The sequence below is a fragment of the Melospiza georgiana genome, chromosome 2 (assembly GCF_028018845.1).
Source record: "Melospiza georgiana isolate bMelGeo1 chromosome 2, bMelGeo1.pri, whole genome shotgun sequence".
In the NCBI taxonomy this organism is placed as follows: domain Eukaryota; kingdom Metazoa; phylum Chordata; class Aves; order Passeriformes; family Passerellidae; genus Melospiza; species Melospiza georgiana.
In genome coordinates, this window is record NC_080431.1 from 66,786,727 (window position 1) to 66,813,800 (window position 27,074).

At 41.5% G+C, this 27,074-nt stretch overlaps 1 protein-coding gene across 4 annotated transcripts in view; it reads left to right on the forward strand.

The window, feature by feature from the left end:
* The first annotated feature begins 10,052 nt into the window (after positions 1 to 10,052).
* PDGFD (platelet derived growth factor D) overlaps positions 10,053 to 27,074 on the forward strand; it is a 137,589-nt gene continuing 120,567 nt past the window's right edge. For all 4 annotated transcript variants that reach the window (XM_058045207.1, XM_058045209.1, XM_058045208.1 and 1 more), the window contains exon 1: positions 10,053 to 10,452. In XM_058045207.1, coding sequence (XP_057901190.1) covers positions 10,323 to 10,452 — 130 coding nt within the window. In that variant the 5' untranslated portion in view covers positions 10,053 to 10,322. The remainder of the gene's footprint in view (positions 10,453 to 27,074) is intronic.

The following is a 27,074-nucleotide window of genomic DNA, read 5'->3' on the forward strand; positions in this document are numbered from 1 at the left end:
TCATATACTAGTTTTTAATTTGGATGCTACAGTGTATAGTGAAGTACATCATCCCTTTTCTCAAATGGGATTGGGGTGCAAAAAGATTAAGTTTCTGTTAGTTGTAGACTGAGATTTATAATGTTTGGTATTATGTAACACTACACATATTCAAGAAACAGCGGACAGCAACTGTTAACTTCAAATATAGTTATGCATGCTCTGAACTTTTTCTAATGAGACTCTACTGTCTCCAGCTGGGCATCCAGAAAATGAGAAACATAGAGCTGAAGACCAGCTGTGAGAAATCTGGTTTGTGTCATCTGTGTAACAACACACAGGTGGGTGTAGAAACCCTTCCATGACACTCAGCTGCCTCAGGGATTCAGTTTTCTTTTCCATCTACCTCCTGCCCCACTCAATTAATGACTTTAAACACTGCAACAAACAAATTAAAGGTTTTGCAGGCTATCTCCCTTTGTACTGCAAAGTCATGATTTATCTCCATTAGGTGTATTTAATCTTCTGAAAAAAGTAGTTTTCACACATAGTAATTACAACATATGCCAAAAGGTGGCTGAATTAAGTTTCATGAAGTGTTTTATTTCAGAAATGTTTTAACTCCTGATTGGTAACTTAGGTTTTCTTAAGATAAACACCTAAGACTGTGCTAATCATCTGCATTTGTCCTACAAGGCAAAGAGAAGGCCATTGGAGGTAGGGCAAGGGTTAGGGGAACTCAACACTTCTAAGTTAATTATGAAAATGGCATATTGGATCAAGCACCCTCTGGTGGCACCTGATTTTCTCTCAGACTGCAAATGGAATATACAATGTCTAAATCAGATTTAGCCCTCAAAGATTTGTTTACTGTTCTAATTTTTGTTTTTTAAATCTATGTTTAGAGCAGATTACTCCGACATTTGTTTATTGAGCGCATCAGTATTTTAAAATGTCCACAACTGCTGTAGGAATGCACAAATCTTTCTTTTCTTTGTATTTTTCTACTGCATGTTTTTATCTTGTTCTGCCATTCCAGTGGTCTCCAGAGAGGCCATGGTATTTAATCTAATACTTCTTGAATTAAAAATCGAGCTCAATAAATGACAAAGTATATTTTACTGTACATGCTACTTCCTAGGAATGCATTGAATTAGTATGCCTTGTTGGGTTCCCCCCCAGGAGATTGATTTAGTCTAATGATAGTGCAAGGTCATTAGCACAGTATCAGCATAAATTCTGCTTAACCAGTGCCAGGTGATTAACTAGTTTGTGTTAATGTGTTGTGTGCATAAAACTGTGAACTCAACTCCTCTGTATGACAATGTGATCTCAAGAAAGATTTGGGCAGCCTGAATGTATTCCCACTAATCTGGAACCAGAGATAAGTCATTCTCACCAATGCCCCTAAGATAAGTTGAAGACTCTCATTGCCATCCAAAGCAGATTGGATAATATTTTTTCTTAGGAAGCTGATTTAAGAACTACATATATTTAAAAGAAAATCTTAAGCATGCTTTGTGTGCTTTCTCATTATTTATAAATCATGTCAATTTGAAAATCTGGTTACTTGTATATTTTTATCAGTTATATATGGGTTCTGGTATTTTTATGATCTAAAACAATCTTCATTAAAGAAACCAAACCCAAACTGTAAGTGCAGAGGTACATTTTACAACAGCAAGGGTGACTGGAAGGTTCTGCACATGGGTCAGGACAATGCCCAGTATCAGTATGGACTGGAGAATTAAATGGATTGAGAGCAACCCTGGGAAGAAGGACTTTCATCAGTGGATGAAAAAATGGACATGACCTGTCAACGTGCACTAATGGCCCAAAAAGCCAACCACATCCTCAGCTGCATCAAAAGAAGCATAACCAGCAAGGCAAGGGAGGTGCTTTCCCCCTCAATTCCCCATTTGTGATACTCCACCTGAAGTGCTGCATCCAGGTCTGGATGCCCCAGTGCAAAAAAGACAGCAACCTGTTAGAGCAGGTCCAGAGAGGGACCCTGAAAATGGTCCAAGGGCTGGTATACCTTTCCCACAGACACAGGCTTACAGAGCAGGCAATATTCAGCCTGGAAAAGTCTCAGGGAGGACTTTATTGACTTCCTTCAATATCCAAACAGGGCTTATAGAAAAGATGAGGAAGACTTTTTACCAAGACCTGTAATGACAGGACAAGGGACAATGGTTTTAAAGCAAAAGAGGGGAGGTTCAGATTGGACGTAATACTTGTTTTGGTTTTTTCCATTGTGGGGGTGGTGAAGTACTGAAACATATCACTGATAGAAGTTCTGGTAGTCCCACTGCAGTAAATGTTGAAAGTCAGGTTGGATGGGGCTTTGAGCAACCTGATGTAGTGAGAGATGTCCCTGCCCATAGCAGGGAGGTTTCCCTATGTGACCATTATTGTTCTTTCCAACTCAAACCCTTCTATGAGTCTATGATAAAAGCTCAGAGTTTCGCATTTTTTACTTTTATGTTCTGGATTTTTCTGTTTAATTATGTCAAATTATTGATTGCAAATTGACTGAAAATGCTTCATTTTGCTATGTCTATGAAATGCAGGCAAATCAAGAAAAAATATGACAAGTTTGCTTTCCAACAACATAACTAAAGTCAGTACCAAGAGGGTCAGCAATGGAGAAATCGTTCTCCATTCTGCATTGCACATTTCTCACTGCTAGCCAGAATCTTCCCTATTTATGAAGTGGTGTTGAAAAATTCTTGAGTGGGAAAGAAAAACAGAAAAAAAAAGGGCTGAGGTTCTTGGATGATGAGATTTAGGAAATATGTATATTGCATATGTGTGCCCAGACCTCAAAAGGGAATGAAATTACCCATACAGGAATGAAAAAAAAAAAAAAACCCAAAAAAAAAAAACCCAGCATCATGGCTTGGCAGTTTTGGAACACTGTCAACAATATGAGTCAGTGATGTTCTGTTGAACTTAACAAAGGATTACATGCAAGTTGTAACTCAGGAGGACAAGAAAATTTTGCACAATTAGAAGGTTTCGTCCTTGTCAAATCCTTAAAATATTTCAATAAAGCTATGATTATCTGGGTGGCTGTGTAGAGGAATTCACATAGGACCCATATGTATGATGGCTGCTCAGAACTTCAGCCTTGGGAAATTGAGGGGAAGTATTTATCAACAAAGGAAGATATTTGAGCTCTTACATGTCTTCTGAATTGAGCACAAACTGCAACACAGTAGATGACAAGAAGTTCATGTGCCAACTTTGTTGTGCCAAGACATGAGTTAATGGCTTCAGCATCACGATGCATTTCAGTCTTTATAACAATGCTTGGGTGATATCTCCTAATTTGTTTACAAGATAATTTACAGAATTTGAAAAGTGTTCCCATGCTGAAAACATGCTGAAGAAAAAAGATGCTGAGGTCAAGAGAAGGCATATACATCTTGCCCCAGAGAAGAGAACACAGAGCAGCCCAGAAGGAATGTCTGGGCAGTATTACACACCATTACTGTTCTTACTAAAACTTGTTGTTTTATTTGTAAAGTATTATCTGCAACATACAGACAGAAAGCAGGAATTATCATGAAAAATTATGAGTCTGAAACCTCAGATCCTAGAAATACTATCAGTTGTAAAACATTTCCAGAATTTCTCTAAAATTTTAGATGTCAGTTTTCTAACTCAAATGTATTTGAAGACAAAATCTGTCATAATTTTGACAGGTGCAAAGAAATTGATCACAGGAATAACACAAGTGGTTAGGTAGAAGATACAAGAGTTTGAGGACAGCTCTTTTACTAAATCCAAACTAATAGTTTCAGATTACTGACATCCAAATATTTAAGACTGAGCACAGGATCCTGATAAACCATTACTGTTCATCCACAACACAAGATCCAGAGGAAAAAATCAACCAAATTAAAACCAGTCATTAATCACTTGAATTACCTAACACTGATGGTGGGCAATTCTGTGTCTCAAGATACTGTAAAATTGATTTCCTACTTTAAAATCAAGTTTTGATCTTTTCTTTTTCTAAAAGATACCACATTTTTAAGCAAACAAAGTAGGAGGTCAGACAGCAAAACAGTTTAGCTTATTAATGCAAGAAGTCAATCTATATTATGTCAGAAAGGTCTCTTCAGCTTTAAATCTACAAACCTGGGAACAGGGCTACAGAAGAAATACAGTCTTTTTGAAGCCATTGCTTTCTTATTATGAAAAGCTTACGAGAAAACATAGCCCAGTATTTTTAAACCTGAATTTATGTCTAAATGCTGGTCCCACTGACATAAATTGTGGGCAAAAACCCTACCTGACCTCAGGAAGGCAACATTTCCTATTTCATTGTGGATTATATTCAGTTTTTGAAAGCATGACTCTGAATATTGCATGCACACTAGAAGTCAATTGGTACTGTATCTAGGTACCAGGGCAACAGTCTGAGTGACATGACAGTTTCTCAAAATTTAATATATCAGCATGTTCAGCTTGGGATATTGTTTTTCTCCCCTTCCTACGTGCATGTTGGTGCAATATTTCTCTCAACATTTGCAGTGGAAAACTGTCCAAAAGTTACATAAAGCCAGCAAAATTCATTTAAGAGTTGGGACCAGAAGCACATATATGAAAGGGAGAAGGGCGCAGCATCCTGTAGCAGTGCATGCACAAAAAGGAAAATCAGAGACTGGATAAATCAAACCTGCCTGCAGCTGTTCTCAAGAATGGGCCAGACAAGTGACTTGCACCACTGGCTGCTGGAGGAGGACAAACAGCAGGTCTGTGGCCCAGATCTAATATTCAGTGTTTTAACATGAGGTTCCACAAATCAATGCTACATTTGTAGTGACACCAGACAGCACTGCTTGAGCTTGTGTTTTATAGGTCTGGTCACCTAAAATGATCAGTTTCACTGGGGATTTTCTGTCTGTGTTGTCGAATCACTGCCTGCAGGCTCAGGTAGTAAATCTGGCCATAGATCGCTGTGCTGCACTTTTTTTCTTGATGTCATGGTGCCTGGGGCAATTTTCTTAGTAACACATGACTCTGCCTGTGTTTTCCAAGTCCAGACATATAATGGCTTTGGTCTAATTTTCCTTACATTCTTTTGGTCTTCCATCATGGTTACAGTTGTTTACTTAAGAGATATTTCAGCAATTTTGAGATTTTTCTCCATCCTACTCTATGTACCTCTGCTCATTCTTACATCTTTGTCACAGATTATAAACTAGGGGATGAGGTCATTGCCCTCATATATAACAAAAATCACAGTGCCTGAAATTAATTTTGGAGGTTTATTTTTCTTAGTTGTGGTTTTCCAAGAAACTGCAGAATCACTTAAAAATTTATCTGTGGCTTGTAGTATAGAAGATATGAACATGCTTTCCTCTCTTGCCTTTACAGACTTTCTAGAAGTGATCAATAGACCCCAAGAGTTCCTAAGCACAGCTTGAAACCACTTGACTGGTTTTAGGAAAACATCAAATCTTGCCTTTCAGATTTTCAGTGGTGAAGAACTTTGATACCTCCATAGCTTTCCACAGAGGAAAATGTGCCTTTTACTTCTAACCTTAATTTGTCTGTCTCCAGCTTTCACCTTGATATGTCATTGTCCACTAGACAAAACAGCCTTCTAGGATCAATATCCTACCTCCGGGAGGTAGCTGTGACCCCTCTGATTTTCTCCTTGACAAGCTAAATGGCTCGCGATTTTTTAAGCTTTTCCCTTAGTGGCATATTTCTCAACCTCCAGCTAACCCTGTGGTTTTCCTCTCAGTGTTTCTCACTTTATTATGATCCTTTCTAAGACTTTATTCATAGGAACTTCAGGCAACAGTCTAATAATAACAGAAAAAGGCATAACGCCCCTACTTTAACTGATATTCTCTTTTTAAAATAAATATTCAAGGATCCCAGAGAAAACTCACAGATATCTTGGATTTTGCTACTTAATCAACATAGCTCAAATTTTCTGGAAAAACAGTGCTTTGAGCTCCACAGACAAACTGTATTACTTTGGAGCATCTCCCAGTCAAAAATGATAACAGAGATGGCTACAGCCCATTTACTTTCTTGATAATCTACCCCCATCATTATTTTCTGCATCAGTGCTTTCTAGAATTAAACACTCTATCCTATAACTATGAATGCATTTTTCCCCTGTACTCTCTTCATAGTCAGTGGAAAGAAACTGGACCTGCCAAACCACCCCAGCACGACCGCCTAAAACCTCTGGGCTAGAGGGTCCTCTGATGGGAACCCAATTCTCTCCATGAACAATGAGAAACTTGCAACTGGCTAACACCAGGCACTTTCAGGGGACTAAAACAAGGTAAGGTAGATGCCACAGGCACTGGGAAGTGCTGTCAGTGGCTATTTTGATGCATAAACTGGGCCAGGGCTCAGCTTTACACTTATATCCAGTAACTACACATCTGCTTCAATATATCACCAACACTATAAACCATCCTATTGTTACTCCCCCAAAGCTTTTGTCATCTTCAATAGTCATCAGTAATAGCTGCAATTTTCACAGGCCGTTGTTGGAAATGCATGTCACAGCATATGTCACAGTAGAGACAGCCACTACACACAGAGTAGCACCATACAATTTCAGAAAGCACCTGCCCATACAGAGTAACAGCACACTACTCCAAAAAGCTTTGTGGTCTAGGCTTTATTGCTCTTCAGCCCAACCTTTTACACCCCTGTTCATGCATTGCACCTGTGTGCCCTCTGTTCCCTTCCCTGACTGGTCAGTGCACCTGGGCATTCCCTGTCCCATGACCTCCAATGCTGCTCACCTGCTTTTCACAGCTGTAGCCCATTGGGGAAGAGGCTTGGCTGCAGCCCCACTCCCAATCACCACAGACTGTGTGCCTACAAGTGTAAACCAGTGCAGAAGTAAAAAATTAGCCTAAGTGGCACTCTGTCAAAGAGAATCCATTTAATAATTTTCCCCTTTTTCATAAACATTTTTAAGCCTGTCATTTAAGAAGTTTTGAAAACACTTAGTATGCATGGCTTTCATTTCATATGATTCAAATCATGCAGTACCAATTGGTATGTTATGAAAGCTATAATTGGATGCTATTCTACTAGTCATCCAGATTTCCAAGTTGGCATGATAAGATTTTCCAGGTTGCTAGAACACAATTATATTATTTTGTTTTTAATTTCTATTAATTAACTTTTTTGTGAAGACTTTTTTATTAGGATCCCAATTGAGCTGACAAATCTATAATTACTTAGATTTCACACTTATACATCAGCGTGTCTTTTTATGCAGCAACCATGACTTGGTATAGGTCTTCCTATAGAAGCCACCTGATGCTTTAAATTATTCCAAGCACTTAGAGTGCAGATTAGCCAATGTGCTACAATTTTTGCCAGAAAGCAAAGACCCAATGATATGCTTATAAAACTGTCTGAGTAGAATCCAAACTTCTCTCTCTTTGCTGAGGGTTCTATGACACCTTATTATAAAGATATTTTTCTGTCTTTTATTTAGTCTAGTGGTTTTGAAAGTGAACTGTAGAAGCTGTAGCAACAGTCATAGGAATGCAGGCCTTTCCTCTAACAGTCTACCAATGCATGTTTGCTTTGGTAGACTATTAGAAGCATTTTGCTTCTCTGTCCCAAAATCTTTCTGTCCACCTGTACATCAAATTGGAAAATCTGGAGGGTTTTTGATACTAGGGATAAAATAAATATTTGATAATTCATAGAGCTAGGCCTCTGTTTTGGACCCCACAATGTTATTCCCTGTTTTCTGATCTGAGAAAGAGACTTGTCTACTAGAGAAATATTGTTTTGCTTTAAGAACAGAGTGGCACTATCCCATGCTTTGTACAGGGAGAAACAGAAATGTACAGTGAGCATATGATATTAGTTACATAGGGCTCCTCTTAGCAGGTATCAAAGCCACAGGTGGTGGAATCCACTTGCCTGTATCCATCATTGTCTAGTTGATAAGGCCTCATGCTGTTTGCTTGAGAAGTCTCTAAGCAACCAGGTATCTCTGCTACATAAACATGAATTTCATCTTATGTACCAAAACAGTATGTACTCTTAAAAATGAAAAAGAAAAAAAGTGCTGAGGAAAGCTCACTTCTGTGCCCTGGTCAGCTTGAGGAAGTTTCAACTTACAGTCTCTATCAAGCCAGGGAGCATGTCAGCCAAACAGCTGTGGACTGTTAAAGACAAAAGTCTCTTTTACTCTTCTGTTAAAGTTGGACCTTTGCAGACAGCAAGGCATGGGGCCAGAGAGACTGTCTCTATACCCAGGTCTTGGGAAGACATATGAATTTTATATAAGCAAATTTATATGGATGAATTTCAATACAGAAAGAGAAACAACCTGGGAAATACTGCCATTTCTTGACTGAATTGAGCAATTGCTCAGATACTGTCGAAACATCTTTTGTCTGACTTTTGGCTGGAAGGTAATCTGTCGTTCTTTCTCTTCCACATTAAAATGGCCACTTCTCCAAAGAGAACCAATTACAGATTCCAGCATCCCGAATCTAAAAGAGAAGGAGAGCCTGAAGGCACTAAGAAAGGCAAGACAAGTTGTGGTAAATGTCAGAAGAGAGTTGGGGAGCAGGGATTCTATTGGCATTTTCTGGCATTTACCCTGTAAGGTAACTGGAGCGGCAGACCCATTGACTGGATGAAGAGAGAACATCTCCCAGGCTCCCCCATACTCATTCATTCTGTGTCCTCTATTTGACATTCTGTTTCTATTAGGATGATTGAATTGGCCACCTTCCCTCTGTTCACTAGTTCCCCCCTGAAATGGGCACCTAAAATATAGTCACATCTGCTCACAAATGAAGCACTGTTGGAGTCTTTCCATTATCTACCACATGGGAGCAGGATTAGGTTCGCTGTCAGTTTTGGGGAACATGAAAGGGATAAAGGAGCATGAATTATGCATAACAGAATTGCACCCTACTGGTTTCCTAAGACATACAAGATGTTTCAGTCCCATTGTCATCCTAGCATGCTCTTGGAGAAAATGCTTCACACAGCCAGAGGCAGAACTCACAGTGTAGCAGGACTCATCCAAGACTCCTGATACAGCACCATATTGACATTCTTCTGCTAATGACGTATGTTTCATGTTGTTAAAGATCTGGCAGCATATAACCGTCTGTTAGACTGGCTAAGACTGCATAAAGTGTTGTAAGAAATAAACTGAGTAGGGAAAAATTTATTAGAGAACTGTTAAAACCTGAGCGGGTTCTTTTTTATTTTGGGGTTTTTTGCATCTTCCTTTTGATTATTTTCATTGCAACTAATGGAAAGAAAAAGAATATTAAACTAGCAATCTGACTACAACCCTCACATACTTTGGTTTAGACCTAAACTCTTCCAGGCAGTAATACAATATTTTAATGCCAGAACCAATTTAATGAGGGTCTAAATTAGTAAGAAGTAACTTTTTATGAAAAGCTTTGGACGGTGCTTGGCATGACAGGAGAATCCCATATATTTCTCCCAGGGACAACTGCGGATCATTCCCCAGTTGTCCCACTAAGTCTTCCCACCCGCCCTGGCACAGCTCGGACATTTGAGGCATTCGGCCCAGCGATGACTTTTACGCGGCCACCGCGGGCCCGAGGGTGACGGGACCGCCGGGTGCGCGGCCCCTGTGCTGGCGGAGAGCCCTTGGCACACAGTTCCCGTCCTATCCAGTCGCCGGGAGCGCTCACTCCGCACCGGGGACAGCCCCCTCCCCGCACCATCCCTCCTGCCACTCTGCCCGGAGTGGGGACGGCGCGGCCGGCAGCTCAGGGAGGGCCCGGGCACCGCTCCCGCCCCCTTCCCGCGGGCCCCCTTTCCTCCCCCGGCGCGCAGAGCGGGCGCTCCCGGCGCTGCAGACCCCGGCTCCGGCGGCTCCGGCGGCTCCCGGGGGCGGTGCGAGGCGCGGTGCAGCCCGGCGGCGGCCGCGGGGGAGCGCGGCTGCGGCAGCCCCCGCCTGCTCCCGGGGCACGGCCGTGCTGGGCGAGGGGAGTGGGCGGCGGTGCCGGCCCGGGCGCTGCGCACCTCTGCCGAGGTTGGCCGGCCCAGAAGGGCAGCCGAGAGTTCAGCATGCAGGAAGTTTTGAGGCAGCTCGCAGAGTAGCGCGGCGGCGGTGACCGCTGCCTCGCGTGCTCCGGGGTTTTGAGCTTTTTTTACGGGGATTGTGCCTTTTTTGCCCCCCGCATACAACTCCCCCAAACACGCAAGCAACCCGCAACAATCAAAAAGTCCGGTAAGGGGGAAGAGAACACGAGCGAGGGAAGCACCCTCGGCGGGAGAGGAGAGCCCGTTTCTTCGCAGAGACACGGTCCCGCTCGCAACTGGTCCCAATGCAACTGCTCATCCTCCTCCTGCTCTACGCCGTCGTCTGTGCGAACTTCTGCAGCCGTCAGGACACCACCGCCCCTGCCCAGAGCGGATCTATAAAAGCCCTGCGGGCTTCCAACATCAGGCGAGATGGTAGGTGTCCTGCTGCTTTATTTATTCCCAAGGACTGCTTTTGCGGGGATAGCCCTTAAGCGCGCCTCGGGGCTGCCGCTGCCCCGTCCCAGCAGCGAGGGCCGCTTGCCCAGAGGGCGACTGGGGTCGGTCCGGGGGGAATCCCGTCCCGGGGGGCTCAGCCAGGTCGTGGGGTCGGTCCCCGGGCTCCGGTCCCGGCGGAGGGAGGTGTGTGGGATGAGGGAGCGACTCTGCCCGGCGGCTGCACCTCCGGGCCGTCCCAAACTTCTCGGGGCAACTTCGAGGAGGTGTCCGGGGAGTCGGCGTGCCGTCCGGGCTTCGGGACGGGGACAGACAACGCGGAGTGCTCGGTCCCGGCTGCCCAGGCGGGCCCCGCCGGGCGTCCCTCGGCACCCCATGGCCCGTGTGCCCGTGATGTGCCGGCGGCGGGGCAGAGCGGGGCGAGCGGCCGCTTCGTGGCGGCTCCGGCCGCACCGGCGCCGCTGCGGGGGCTCTCAGGGGCGGTGTGTCGGGGGCGCTGCCGTCGCCCCAGGGCTCCCTGGCGGGAGCGGGATCATTTCCCAGCCCTGCCACGGCCTCGCCGCCTTCGACTGCTCTGAGAGCTGTCGGCGTGCTGCTCGCCGGGTTAGGGGATTTCCTTGCCGGAGGGTCTGAGCCCAGGGCTTGGTGCTTCCCTGGGCACTGCCCCACCAGGACTGGCCTCGTCCCTTGTGCTGGCCGGGGATGGTGCGCGCCCCTCAGAGCGGCAGCGGGTCTCGGACAGCGTGGGAAGGGTGTTTTCAGCCTGAGCTCCCCTGCTGTTCCCTCCGGGAGCTGCCGGCAGGGGATGTCCTGGACAGCCGAGGTGCTGCCAGGGTCGGCAGAGCGGCAGTGCGGGACGCAGGTGCCTCCCGTGAACGTGGTCGTGTGCCGTGGCCCCACCGGGAGCGAACGGCGAGACTGCATAGAGAAATAGTGAAATTCACTCTGGAGGTGAATTGCAGCACTGGACTGACTTTCAGTTTGGGAAGAGTGATGGGCCTTTGGCCAGGGAGCAGCCTGGAATGTTCCAGCCTCACGTGGGAGAGCTTGCTTTTGCACATTGCCGTGCACCACCTTCGACGACGGAATGCAGGATGTTCTCCTTGTGAATGAACAGAGTTAACATCAGTCTTGAAGTTAACATCTTCCAGTTGACAGCAGTTATATATTTTATAAACTCTTTTCAAAAACCCAGGCCCTTGAGCCTTTTCCAAGACTGTATTTGCCAGTGTTTATTTTCCAGCATGTATACAATGCATATAATGGGTATACAGTTGATTTAGGAAGATGTTTTTGTTTAAAGTTTGGAGCCATATTGTATTAATAATATTTTTTATTCCTTTCCTAGTCCCTGAAAGAGGACTTAGAGAAGGTGGAGGATATTTTTTCTTATAATGCAAATGTTGAGTCAGGAAGCAGGATAGAATTGCAGTTCTTTCTGATACAGTAGTCCAATTTAATCTCATCAAAGAAAAAAAAAGTATGTTTTTGCAATAAAAGTACATTTTTGTTATTTCTGTTTCATTCTTTAAAATTATTCTGTGTTTTATCAAGCTTCATGACTTTTTAGCCTGCCATCTTCGTAGAACTGAGACCATCTCTGAATATGTCTAAGCAAGCTTGCATCCAGCTCAAACTTCAAACAAGCTTTTTCATTGAAAACTTACATACTTAGAACATCAAAATGTGTATTACACTGATCGTCTCTGTATAGTCAATGAAAAAATCACTAACCCCTAATATAAATAAAATTTTCATATTAATGGAAGTGTGATGGGTGTTTTACTCCTCAGAAGACTTCCAGTGGTGAAATTGCTTCTTGGAGTGATGAAGAGAACAAGCCTTTGAAATGATTAGTTAATTGCTGTCTTTCTAGTTGTGATAATTTAACAATCTGATTAAGCTTTGCACCTTTAAAATTACTGGAGGCAACTTGTAGTGATTGATCTTTGTGGGTACCAGGTGGACTAAGACTGGGGCTGTTGGAAGGTGGCAGATGTATGTGTAATTACATCCTACTTTCATCTTTGCTGGGACATGTGGGCCTTGCAGTCTGCAGTGGATGTGCCCATGCCAAAGTCAGACACTTCTGCAGTTCCTGAGTGGATGTTACAGACGTTCTGGAGAGGTCACAGACTTCATTGAAGTGCAGACCCCTAGCATGCTGCTGCCTTGCTCTCTTCTCTCCCTATCTTGGGAATTTTCTCTGCAAAGGATGGTTTGTTTTTGTGTGGTGTTGCAACGTTTAAAGCAGATCAGCTGCTGATCTCCCTGATTTTACTCAAATGAAACTGTTGCTTGAGTTGCTTGACTGAAGGTCCATAATATTTGTACAGCCGGAGGTTTTGAGCAGTATTCCAAATGTTGCATGCATGTGACGGGCTCACAAGCAAATGCTTAGACCACAGTTGGCTGTAGGCCACTAATAGTATTTCTTTCTTTTGTAATTCGCAGTGGTGTTTTTGTGTTGTTTTGGTCTGAAGCAATTATATGGAACAGCATGAAAGACATGTGAGTTGTGTTGCTGAGTCAGACAGTATTTTTTGCTTTGTAAATATTTGCAGATATGACAATACAGAATGGATCTGAGAGCATGCAGTACATTGGGGTAAATGTGTTTCAACAGTCTCTCTCAAAACACACAGCAAAGATAAAAGTAGTTTAATATTGTGCTCTGGATTAACGATCATGATTATTAGATTTTGAAATTAAAAGAGAAGAGGAAATAAGGCCTATTCAGCTTCAAAAAATATCTTAGGAAGTTCAAGACCACCTGCACATTTTATTAAAAAAAAAAGCAACCCTTTGAGTTCCAGGTCCAGTGGTACTGTATACACAGAGTTTAATATGAAGGCTTGGTCTTGCTTCTGGCCAAAACAAACCTTTGCAGTGTGCATGATTCAGTATTACCTTTCTTCTTGCAGACTAAAAGAAGTTGGCCTATTTGTAATTGCTCTTACTTAAGGCTGAAGTTGATCTGATAAGAAATCTATGGAGGAGGGCAGCTCATACGAAAACTGCTGTTTAATGACTACCAAACCTAACCAGACAGTATTTTCTGCTGAAGATATTAAGAATATAAATAACTTGCTTACCAGACATCCTCTTGTCCTAGTTGAAGGACAGTCATTGATGACTCAGCAGTCCAGTATAGCACTAATCAATTTTTTAAAGAGTCCTGGAGGTGCCAGCGACATTTATAGCACAAGTACTGGTATTCACTTAGAGTGTTTATTAATGCTATTAAGCTAAGTACTTTGAAGTTCATCAGAATAACACAGAGGTCTTCCAGATGCTTCCATTTTGCTATTTTGACTCAGTTTCCCAGTTTGCAGTGTGCAGGTAATACTACCTAATTACAAGAAGTCTGGTATTTTGTTTCTCCTGTTTTGGTTGTTGATGTGTCCTCGGAGATGAAAAGTAGAACATAAAAAGTCCTAAATAATATTATTTACTATATAATGTCTAACTGAAACATCACATGCTTTTTCTTATCAGTTATTGAATAAACATCTGTTTAGTATAGGGAAGTATGCCTAGTCTGTATCTTCAGACGAAGCATCACCATACATACTTTAAACTTCAAACTCCAGAGTTCAAAGAAAAGACAGAACAGAACAGACAGCATAGTGTCAGGTCATTTCAGTGTATAAACAACTGAAAGCCATGGAATCAGTATCTTCTGATGTGGATTTGAAACCATAACATCAGATGACTCATGATAAGATTCCACGCTCTTGTGGTTTTCATTATGAATCCAAAAAAACCTGGAATTTTCAAACTTTGCTTTGCTTGTGTACTACCAAAATACAAAGAAAAAACTGTACTTTACAATTCTGGATAACTGTCCACAGCTTTTGGCTCTTTAAGGCCCAGTCCAAATGGATGCATGCCATAAACTCTTGTTCCTTGTATTGGCTGATGCCTAATCACAGGGAAAAGTGTATCGTAATTTGGGCAGTATTCTCTCACCAAACAAATGTTAAGTGTCTGTCCGGGGAGAAGATTGTGTTGTTTTTTGTTGTTTGGTTGGTTTTTTAAAGAGGATAGGTTTAGATTAGATGCTTTAAGGTCCCCTCCAACCCAAGCCATCTTATGATTCTGTGGTATTAGGAGAAATTCTTTCCTGTGGATGTGGTGGGGCCAGATGTGGTTGCCCAGAGAGGTGTGTTCAAGGGGTTTCATCAAGCTGGTCTAGTGCAAAGTGTCCTTGCTCATGGCAGGGGGATTGGAAATGGATGACCCTCAAGGTTCCTTTCAACCCAAGCCATTCCATGATTCTGTGATTGTATGTTTCTATGATTTTATGAAGTGTCTCTGGTATCACTAGTGGTCTAGAACGTCACTTTTGGAATGCACTTACTGAGTTATTTTATAATAGGCTTGTATACATTTTTTTAGAGAACTCTGGTAACATAAAATTTTGTCAACTGTAAAATGGCCAAAATAAATTGGTTTTTACAGGCTTTATTTCCTTGTTTTCTAGATTTTTTTATAGAAATATGTATTTCAGGCTTCATCAGTTTGGAAAAAAAGGCATTACTAATGTCCCTGCAGTAATGCACTTAGGTCTACAATTATCTGACTTTGATGATGTCTCTTATCTGTATAATTAACAGTTTGGACTGAAATATCAAAGCATATTGCATGAGAATTCCAACCCTGAGTCAGCAGCAAGCAGCATAGAGGAATTCTCTAAAGGAACTTGAAATATGTTTTATCAGGCAGATGTATATCATAGTGTAAGTCACTATAAATTCTTCAGTCTCTCAAAACTTCTTGGTTTTCATTTGGGGCTTTTTTAAATATTACTGTGAAACTGAATTAGGCCTAATTCTTAAAGGGCTGGAAGACAACACTTAATAGTTGTATTGCTCTGATTTGTAGAAACTGAACAGTGCTGAAAATCTAAAATAACGTTGGGAGTTCTTTTCCACCGTTTTGCCACAGAGATGTTGTGTTTCATAAAACATCTAGGAATAGGCATAAATAGAAAATTCACAGGAGATCATTGGTGCAGTAATGTTCATCATGTGCTTAACTTTGACCATCTTCATAATTCTGCTAAAGTCAAGGGGTTCAAGTCACACAGGACAGTGTAATAAGAAAGCTGGAATAGCTTATATGTAAATGAGGTGAGTAAAAATAATTGTGTATTTTTTTATGAACCGAGTGTACCAAGTATTTGCAAAATTAGGAATCATAGAATTGTTTAGGTCACAAAAGACCTCCAAGACTGGCAAGCCCAGCTGTTTACTCAGCACTCTTACAGTTGGCCTTGGGCCGTAGCTCCAGCCTGTCCAGGTCCCTCTGCAGAGCCTTCCTGCCCTGCAGCAAGCCAACACTCCTGCCCAACTTGCTTTTATCTGCAGGCTTGCTGAGGGTGCACTCGCTCCTCTCATCCAGGGCATCGATAAAGATACTCAGCAGGACTGAACTCTGTTGAACTGACTTGTGAGCAGCCACCAGCTGGATGTAACTCCATTCAGCACCACTCTCGGCACCTGGATAATAGGGCAGTCTTCTATGCAGGAAACAATGCATCTCTCCTAGCCATGAGCATCTGTTTTCTGCAGGATAATTCTGTAGGATATGGTGTCAGAAGCTTTACTAAAGTGCCTTGGGACTGGCTGAGACGGCGTTAATTTTCCCACATCAGCCCTCACAGTGCTGTGGTTTGCATTGGTACTTAGAAAGGTGTGGGTGACACAGCAGTGTTGTGGCTACTGCTGAGCACTGCTGGCACAGCATCAGGGCCATCTCTGATATTCTGCCCCTCTCAAGGGGCTGGGAGTAGGAAACGCCCTGGGATGGGACACAAATTCAGGTCCAGATTAACCAAAAGGGGTATTCCATACCATATGACATCAGCTCAGATATAAAAGCTAAAGGAGGGAGGACGAATGGGGGATATTTGTTATTTTTCAGTGTTTGCCTTCCAGAGCAATCACTACATGAGCTGCAACTTTTATTCCTGGGAAGTAGCTGGATATTACCCCCTGATGGAAAGTAGAGAATAAACTTTTTTTCTCTTTGTTTATACACACCAAATTTTTGGTTTTTTTTTTTTTTTTTTGGTTTAGTGAAGTGCCTTATATCAAGCTACAAGTTGTTTTCCATCTTACTATATTGCTTTCCCTCCCTTGTCTCACTGAGAAGGGAGTGGTAGAGAGACTTGATGGGCACTTGGCGTCCAGTCAAGATAAACCCATTACATAAAGTCCTGGCAGACAACATCCAGAGCCTTTCCCTCATCCACTGAGGGGGTCACCTGGTCACAGAAGGAGATCAGGCTGGTCAGTCAGGACCTGCCTTTCCTACAGCCATGCTGCTGGGCCTGATACCCTGGTTGTCACGCATGTTCTGTGTGATGACACTCTGTGGACTAGCTGTGCTACGACACTGCCCTCATGGGTGTCACATTTGCTGACCTCCAGTTAACTGGACCTTCCAGATTTGCTAGGACTATTGGCAAATGGTGGAATGTAGCTTGGTGAGTACTTCTGCCAGCTCTGCATTTGCAGAATAAATATAATTTTCATCTTTAGAATATCTTCTAATATAGCAAAATAGATACTCGCCTATCACAGAATACGTTTAGTTGGAAGGGACCAAGAATGATCATTGAGTCCAGCTCAATGATTTTAATTCTCAAAAGGTTTTAGCATGATCCCAGCCCCAAAGAAGGGCTGCCCTGGCTTGCTCTGGCTTCTGTGCACCTGCAGAGATTTGACATCAGAACACTAAAGGAGTCCTAAGAAATACCATGAAGGCTCTCTGTTGGCATTCTCTGTAGTAAGACTTTGCCCACTAATGCAGGGAAATTTAGTAGTAATCTTTTAGTCAGTTGATTCAAGCTGTATTGAAGAATTGCCTCCAAAATTCCTGCAATTGTATCTGTGAGGTTGATTACATTACACCATATTTTGGATAAAAAAGAGCACTTTTATAATTGCTTCTGGGGATGTTCTCTTAGCTGAAATACTGGATTGCATAGAGTTTGGCAGTTTGTTTCAAATCAGTCTCCTGTTTACAAAGCTAAGGAAGTGTCCTGTTTTGTGTGAAACTGGAGATACTTTCTCTTGGGAGTTTGGGTTTGGCTCTAATATTTTTGGTAGTGAATAAATGCTCCATGATCTTGAGCTTCCTATTGTACTTGAGTAATCTTCAGTTTCATGTTTCTGTTTTGATCTGTATCCCACGCTGTGAAGGCCAACATCCCATGTTTCTGCTTTGTTAATTTGAGCTCTGTGTATTTGGAGATGGTGGAGGAGGACACACTTTTACTGTCTGTTCAAACTTCATGCTCATGTGTTTTAGCCTTGCTGTGCCTTGGGACTTGATGATGTTGAGACTCTGTAAAACTATTTATTAAGCACTTAGGTCCATGAAAAACTTGAAAAATAGCCATCTTGACTTTTGTTGCACTAAAATCAATGACAGACCTTCCATCAGCACTTCTTGTGGCAAGGCCTGGCACACAGTTCACACATAAATTAATACAAGATAAAATAAAATGCATAGGAATTCAGTGATGAGTTTGTAATACAGTCAAAGACTCATAGAAATGTTATATTTGAAAAAGACCCTAAGATTGAGTTTATCACTAAACTGTATCCCTTAGTGTCACATCTACACATCTTTTAAATACCTCTAGATGTAGTGACTCAAACGTTGCCCTGGGTAGCCTGTCCCAGTGTTTGACAGCCCCTAGAGTGAAGAAATCTTTCTTAATATGCAATCAAAATTTCACTTGGTGTTGCTTAATGACACTTGCCCGTGTCCTATTGCTTGTTACTTGGGAGATCAAGCCCCACCTGGCTGCACCCTCCTTTCAGGGAGTTGCAGAGAGTGATAAGGTCCCCCTGAGCCTCCTTTTCTCCTGGCAGAACATCCCCAGTTCCCTTGGTCACTCTTTGTCAGGTTTGTGCTCCAGAGCCTTCCTGAGTTTTGTTTCTCTTTGGACGTACCTCAGCCCCTCATTTTCTTTCGTGTAGTGAGGGGCTTGTGTACAGTATCAAAGGTAGGATGTTTGGTTAGTGTCCATACACTGAGACAAACCAAACAAATCCTTTGCACTGATAGAGATGGAGGGGTAACTGATGTAGTTACAGATTGTGTAGCAAAAATGCAGAACAAAGCCTTGTATTCAAATGTCCAGTTTCTTTTTCTCCTATACTGACTGCCTTATGTGTCACACACAGGATATCCTACAAGTGACTTCAGCTTCTAAACAAGACTGTAAGGAAACTTGTCCATATTTTTCAGTGTCTTGCATTGTTTCTGTTTGTGTTTTAAAGAGGCTCCAAATGTGATATGCGGGGTTTTCTGTTATTGTTTCTTTTTGGATCAGTTGCAAAAGATTTTTCTCATAGTTGAATGTATTTCTAAACTGATGTGACTCAGAAAAAGTGGATTGAGGATGAAGCAGAGACCCAGACTGGCTAGAGAGAAGGAATAAAAATAGATACACAGAATGTTGATCACCAGATGTACTGTGGGATCTAGAAACCCTTTATGTACTGTTCTGCCCTTAATTTTTCAGCCAGTTTTCTTGAAAGATAAATCCTTTGCCTTAGCAAACTGGTGGCAGTAATGCTGAGTGAGAACAGCAAGTAGGTGGTGATAATGCCTTGGCATTCTTTGTGGAGATGGACCAACACAGCTTCTTAATCATGATTCCACAGCAGGGATAATCACTGATGGGAGTGATTTCACTCACACATCCAGATGTCAGTAAAAGGGTTTAAGACCTCCTTGCAGAAGCCTACAGGGAATTTTCTGCTTTGAAATTGATAGAAACCCCAAAGTTACAGCGCTGTTTTGCTTTATAGATCAGGTTGTAAGTCTGTTCCCTTGCTCTGTCAGCCACATTCACATTGCTTTGTTATGCTTCTGAATGTTTGGCAGTTTGCACAGGGGGATGCTGGTTTGCTTAGTCGCTGGCCATATGGTGTGACCTGGGGTTCCCAAACCCCCAGGTATGCATGTATCACAGCTACTCTAGTAAGATGTCTTTGAAATTGTGAGAAGGGGAAAGGGATTGTTTTTTTTCATCCTCCTAATTGAAGAAGACTGTTCTGCACCTGAATAGGCTTGGCTTTATTTTTGTTTGGAATTAATACTTATCACCCAGGAGAGCTTATTGACATGATATGCATTTCTCACCAGTTCCTGATATTTATATCAGGATCCTGGAAAATTAAACTCTTCTTTTAAGCAAAATACAAAAGTCTAGCATCATATGTAGCAGTGATCTGGCTGCTCCTAGTATGTGTGTGGTCTGCTGTTACATAATTAGCCTGTGCAAGCGTTTGAACCTCCAGGGTCAGTTCTCTGCCAGCGCACACGCCCTGTTTACAGCATACTCTGGGTGTCTTGAGTGGTGCCGCTGAGAAGTGGCTGCAGTGACAACCACATCTTTGCAGAAGCCTTGAGTAATGTTGGGGTGTCTTGAGTCTGTTCTGGGACCTGCATGGCAAAGCTTGATCTCCATACATACAGCCTTGCCTCCCAACAGACTTCAAGAAATGAGGAATTCTCTTGGCCATGTGACAACATAGAAACAAGCATCACTCCAGAAATAAACTTGTTTGCACCACAGAGGAACCTCATGCTATACTTCAGCATACATCTGAGGACTGATCCTGCACCTCTGTTGTTCCCACACTGGCAAGCAAAGGAGGATGAGAAGTGGATCAGTATGGCTGTTCCTTGCTCTTTCCCCAGTCTCCTCACCAGTCACAGCGCACACAGTAAGCCTTTCCTGGGCAGTGTACATGCATTTGACAATATTTTCCTGCAGGCAGAATCACTGTATGTAAATACCTTTAGTTTCAGTGTCAGGGTTGAGCCCTGGCAGCTTGGAGAGGCAGAAGTGCCACCCACAGCCACGGATGGGCAAAGACTGGAGATCCTTACCAGGGTGCAGCCATCCTTAAAATGCTGTGGCCTTGCTGTGTGTGCTGTCCTACCTCCTGTCTACGTTCCTGCTCAGAGCTGCCACTGTTTTTGCAGACTGAGAGCCATGTGCCGTACATGAGGTAAAATAAGAGGGCATGTGAATAGCCAGTTTTGGAGAACAAAGAATTACACAAAATGACAGGGTGATGTCCTGTATAAAAGTCAAATATCTTGGTTTTCACATGCTTGCCTGAATATGACTTCAGTGACATGGGAGTTAAATAGCGGTCTCTTCTCTGAAGAAACCCTGGAACAAAACAGGGAAAGCTGTTATTCTGGTTTTGTTACTTTGCACTTTTGTTCTCTGGGTTTGGTTTCATCTAGTGCATAAGGATATAGAGGAAGGTCACGAAGAAGAAATCACAATGACTGGATATGTCAGTTCAGTTTATTTTTTTGAAGAATGACTTTAAAGGCCTTTTTATCAATGTGTGCAGGATATTTTTCAAGGCTCGCAGGAGCTCCCTTTTATTTTTGTACAGGGATCTCGTCTCAGGATTTGTCTCCAATGACCGTGCCATTTCCTGATTCTCCTGCTATCTTTTGTGCCATCACCAACCTTTGCAGGATCTAAAGTTAAACCTTGTCAAGCAGATTGCTTTTCAAGTTTACCTTAGGCAAGGGAAAAAGTGTCACCTGTTTTTCTTATCAGAAGTGAGACAAAATGTATTTCTATATATGTTTTTATAGTGAAATGATTGCAAATTTAAGTACATGTCATTGCAGTTTTGGCAATGAATTGCTAGCACATCAATTTCAAAAAGGTATTTGCAGGTAGCTTCAAAGGTATTTGGCCAAACCAGAACAAAAATACTGTGAGCTGCCTTGCTTCATTCTAGGGAGGTACCCAGCCTTGTCACCTAATGCAACTTCTCCTTCCCTTCTGTTTCCAAAGCTGGGAGAGAAGCATTTCCTTCAGTTATTTATTATAAATCAATATTGTAGATTTTTTTAATTCTTATTTTATAGTTACTGTAGCTAACACAAAGCCTATTGTTAAAAGACAAACCACTATGAACTCCACTATATTATAATTATCTTGCTGACTTGATGTTCTTTCCAGTTAAAAGTTGCTTAAAATTGCCAGATAAAATGGAGGATCTGCTGCCAGCACGTGAAACCAGGCAGTTCTCTAAATTGGTTTTGCTAGGGGTTCCTGTGTGTGCAGCAGCAGCTGGCAGAGCTTTTCACAGGGCACGAGTGGGGCTGGGGAAAGAGCTGACGCCAGGAAACCCAGGGGGCTCCACTGGGGGCTTGGCTGAACCCCTGTCAGAGCTACCTAAGACACACACTGTGCTTGCTTATCATGGGCACCAGCAAAGAGATGCTACCCATTATGACTGCTGAATAGTTTCACATAGAATGTCCACTTTTTCATGCACGTATGCACAGCATTTCTGTTAAAAAGCTGGTAAATTTTGACTGACTGGTGCTGACATCTGGGGCTCAGAAAAAGAAAATTGAGAATAGACTGGCAATACTTGAAGCTCAGGATTTCTAGAACCTGTCAAATCCTCACATTTACTGTATTCAAAACAAAGCACTGCTCTCACAAACTTTTCACTAAATATTTGCTTTTAAAATAAAGCAAAGGAAAGCAGCGAGAAAGAATGAAAGCATCAGAGATATTTTCGTTTTGGTTTTTGCCAGGACGTAAAAAAACCTAAAAAATAAAAGCACTGTCAGATCACTGAACATGTGGGTTTAACCTGAAACATACTTTTTAAAAAAAGAAATTCAAAACCACATTAGGTACAAAGCCGAATTGACTATGCAGCCTTGTTAAATGTTCAAAATAAAGAAAACAGATGAACTAAAAATCTTGAAGTTTTTTTTGTGGTGGTGGTGGTGGTGAGGGCGGTTTTTATGTTTTGGGTTTTTTTGTTAGATGCATTGTAGGGCCAGACACAGTGGGAGTAAAGGGTGGAATCCTGTATGTTCAGCCAGGTGCATCAGCAGCCATGTACTGAGTGCCATAAGGAAGATGAAGGAGCATCAGCACTGCTTCACTTCCCCAGATAATCTTCCCTTGGTTGTACCAACACATTGCAGTAGAAGGGGAGGGCTTGTTGTAAATGACTGGGAAGGCAGAGAGAAGTTGGATAGTGTGCCGAGACTCCTCCTTGCTTCCTGCTGAAGTGACAGCTCCATGTCTTGCTGGTGAATGTGGAAGGGCATCCTCTTGTTTCAGTGTGCATTGGAAGGGGCTCACTCCTGTGTCTGTATCACTGAAGCCTCATCTTAGCCCTGTGTCAGCAGGCAATCTGAGATATTGCCAGATTTCACTTTTCCCAGTTCCTCCATGTGGTACTGCAGCTCTGGCTAAGAAAAAGATGTCCCTGATCATTGCAGGGTGATTGGACTAGATGACATTCAGAAGTCCATTCCAACCAATTTATGATTAGATGATTCTATGAAAAATAAATTATGTGTTCAGTCACTGCATTCCTCAAAGAGCTGTGTGGGAGAGACTGTCCATGTGCGCCTCATGTGGGATATATATATATTTTGTGCGTTTGTTTGTCAGTGCATGCAGTTTTTACTTCCTGTGGAAAATGGACACTAGGTGTAGATCCTGTCTTCACCTTGTCCCCATGACTGGGAATAATGGAATTTTAAGCATTGTGTGATTGTATTCAATTTACAAAAAAGTAATTTACTGTAATTGTGACCTTATTAATGTAGTGTGATTTCAGCTGCAACTCACCTCTTGATAATGAATGGTAAATAAAATGCTAATCTATTTTACAGTTTTTCTGTTGTGAAAGTTCAGGTACTCAGATAACTTAATTAGCACTAATTTCCCCGGTACACTGATTAGTGTCTCAAATTTGTCAATTTTTAGACATCTTTGCTAAAAGTCGTCAAACTATAATGAAGCTGTTATTGCCACTGTGGCTTGAGGGCTGTCTTTTCAGTAATAACTGGTATCTTCACATTCATACTCTATGAACCCATATTTGACTTTCAGTAGAGAAGAGAAGGAATAGTAAATATAACAATTATGGCTTTTCTGCCTTGTGGTATGAAAGGAACATTACAGAAAACATGAGAGGGAATGTATTAATGTGTGCTCCACTCTGGATTTGCTGTATGAATGCTGTCCTGTATGCAAAGAAACATTTGACTGAGGAATAGAGTATCTGGCATAGTGTCTCATAAATCCATCAGGATCACTCAGTCAATACTGGGACAGCAGCTGATTCTGTCTAATTTTAAGTATGTAAATTGTGAGTTACTCTTTTATTATCCTTTAGTGATTACTGTCTCTGTCCTTATATTTATTCCAGTAATTCCTAAACTGAAAAAGGAATACCTCAGACAGCTCCTCATAAAGGTCCTCTGCTGCAACATGATTGAGGCTTGCATTCATCATGCCAGTGCTGGGGATGTCAAGTGAAAGTCTTACTGATTCTCTGGAGTTCTCTGGTTTCTAGTGCTCTAAAGGATCCAGTTTTAAGACCTTACCATATTCTGCCACCTTCTCCCACATCCTGTTTGTCTAAGAGAGTTGGTTCCTGTGCCGGTGTGTGCATAGCAGCTAGTCTGTCTGTGGAAAGGTGATCAAACAGCATGCAGTCTTGCTTGATTCTAGTGCAAATACCTGTTTCCATAGAGCATTACAAAGATAATAGGCAGTGTCTATGCTGTAACATTTTAGTTTTTTTCCTTTGGCTCTTTCTGCTGGAATAATTTCAGAATAATCCTTTTCTGTTTGCCTCTGTTTTGCAAAGAATTCCTGACAGACCGAGTGACATTGTCAGCCAATGATAAAGTTTATATGTCACATGTAGTTAGGATTTCTCTCAAATCAGTGCAAAGTTTTATAGATTCATTTAGGCTCACAATCCCTGGTGGTATGCATGGTCTCAAGCTGATGCTGATCTCTCAGTTCCTGAGACCTAACTCTGAATTCAGGTGTCAAAATGGTACAATTTTGTTAACAGGCCCTACAACCTTCTATTTAAAATCTTTCTAATCCTCTCTTGTTTTGAAGAATTGGTATGATATGGTGTTGATGAAATTAATAGCTTTTTGAAGGTCTGTTTACTTTTTCTGTATTGTTTATATCTGTTGCATTGCAAACTAAATGCTGATGGTGCTGCTACACTGCAGATTATTCTGCACAAATCTCCATGAAATCTGCAAAATTTTCTTTTCTTTTACCTAGGGCTCCCTTGTGTAATAAAAACATTCTTAATAAAAAATGTTTGCTACCTAGCTTGAAAAAGAAACCCATTTGAAATTATGGTAGCTTATTTGAAATTGTGAGCAAAATGTCATACTTAGCAAAATGTAAGACACGTTACTGGATAACTGTAAAAGGCTTTCATTGAAATCTGTTAAATTCTATGTGAAATTTTGCTGTTTTCTTAATTATGTATGGAAGTGAAGAACTATTTTTATCTCTGGAGGTCGGCCCAAGTTTTGCAACTATAGCACAGTCAGATGCAGTTCATTAAATATAAGTATGGACCACATTTACAGTAGGTTGGATGATAGTTTTGGCATTTCTTTTTTTTTTTTTTTTCAAAATCTGCAGTTTTCAATTGCTACTGTACAGAAATTTTGCTTTCATTATTCCTGTTTTCAATTGATCTGAAGTTGTAGAGTAAATATTCATTATTCATTTTGGTCAGTTCACTCAAAATTGAGAAGTTAGTTTGGGCTTTTTAAAGTCCGCAGACCAAACAGATCACAAACAGAATAATTGGTTTTCTCTTTCAGTCCATAAGTAAAACCCAAATGTACAAAGTCAGCACTGCAGAGAAAAACATCCAAAATAAAAATAGGAACGCACCTGCACAGATGCTTTAGAAAATATTTAAATTTTCATTTTATTTTTGTGTCCATGAATCATTTCAGAAATATGGCTGCTATTGGTGAATAGGAGAAGTTGGAGTTAATTAACAGGCAAATTTTCTTTTTACTAAGTCAAACATGTTATGGCAATTCTTTTTCTGATATTTTCAATACAATTAGGTGTTTTTTCTTAGCTGAGAACTATTTAAATTCTGAGATATAGATATTTTAATTTAATTCTAATTCCTGTATAAATGGAGCTTACCATAGTCAAAACAACTTTATTATGAATATGTTCTCTGACGTCTTAAAATCATAAAATTCAGGCTGCACAGTACATGTATGATGAGACAAAATAGATTTAAATATTATTAAACATAGCTCATCTTCCTGGCGAGCAGAACTGCTTGATCTTGTGCTAAGTTATATTTAATTGCAGACAGTGTGTTCTTGATGGTTGTGTCTTTAAATATTCTTTTAAAACAAGCAATCTCAAAAAATAAAAATGAAAACTCAGAATAAAATGAAGAGATAAAGCTAGGCTTCCTACCTGTACCTTTAGAACTGAGCTGAAATCTCAGATGTGATTCAGTCCATCTGCCTATCTCCACAACAGATCAGAAAATCTGTCATGAAGTCAGTCACTGCATCTCAGGTCCTGGCTGCTGGCCTTTGAAAGGTGTGTGTATGTGTATGTACAGCCATCTGTATCTGTGTGTTGGTTTGCTGTGTGCTTAAGGGATTTATACACATTTACATTTACATTCAGTCTGCCTTTCCTTTTAAAGGAGGCTGAAATGCAACTGGTTGAGAAAAAAAGTTCATTTTAAAAAACTTTGGTGGTTTGAAAAATGGGACATCCTGCTAAAGCTTCCCTTACAATTGAGGGGGAGAAAAAGGCACCTGCAGAGAACTGCTCATGCCATTTGTTTTAGATGTCTGCCTTCAGGTGGGATGAATTACCTTCTGCATGTGTCTTCTTTTTGTTCTCAGAGCAAGTCTGGGGCAAGTAGGTCAATAGCATAGCAAACTCACAAAATTACCTACAAATATTTCTGGTTTTATTGCTCTCTGGGAAACATGGTTTGGATCTTCTAGATCTATTCAAAATGCTGCATTTTTAAGATAAGACTAAAGATTTCTTCAGAGTGATGAGCAATGACAATATATAGTTATATTCTGACTAGTAAGTCGTAACAGTCCATTACTCTGCAAAATGCAAGCTTCAAGAATAAACATTGATTACCAATGCTTCTGGGATAAAATGTGGAGGGTTGACACTACTGTTGGAGTATGAGAAGATTTAGGATTAGATTTGGCTTCCTTTTTTTTTTTTTTTTTTTTCCCCAGGATCTCAGGCAGTTATTCAATAGACTAAGGCCAGCATATACTTCACAAGATCTTATGTTAGCAATTTTTTATGTGTACAGAGGTCAACTGAGATTAATACAGCTCACTCCTGTCAGCTGGTTTAGACCTTATAATGGTATATTAGGGTCTGACTCATGGAGAATGAATTTATCAGAGGTTTCTGGCGGAGTCTGAAATCACTGCTTGTAAGGAAGCAGCTCTTGGCCGCACCTGGTTGAAGGTACATAGTCACAAAAATAGAGCCAGGGATTGCTGCAGAATTGAAAGTGCTGGAGGGAAAGAGGATTGATTGAATGCTGCAAAGAACATCATAAATCTTGTTGTGGTAACATTTGTAGGATTATACTTTGGGTGTGGTCTAGTTGCACGAACATGTAAGTACAAACACGAATTTACATATTTTGAGCCCAGTACCTCTCTACCTTCTGAGTCTTTTTAGTTGTGTTTGTCTCACTGCTCAACCA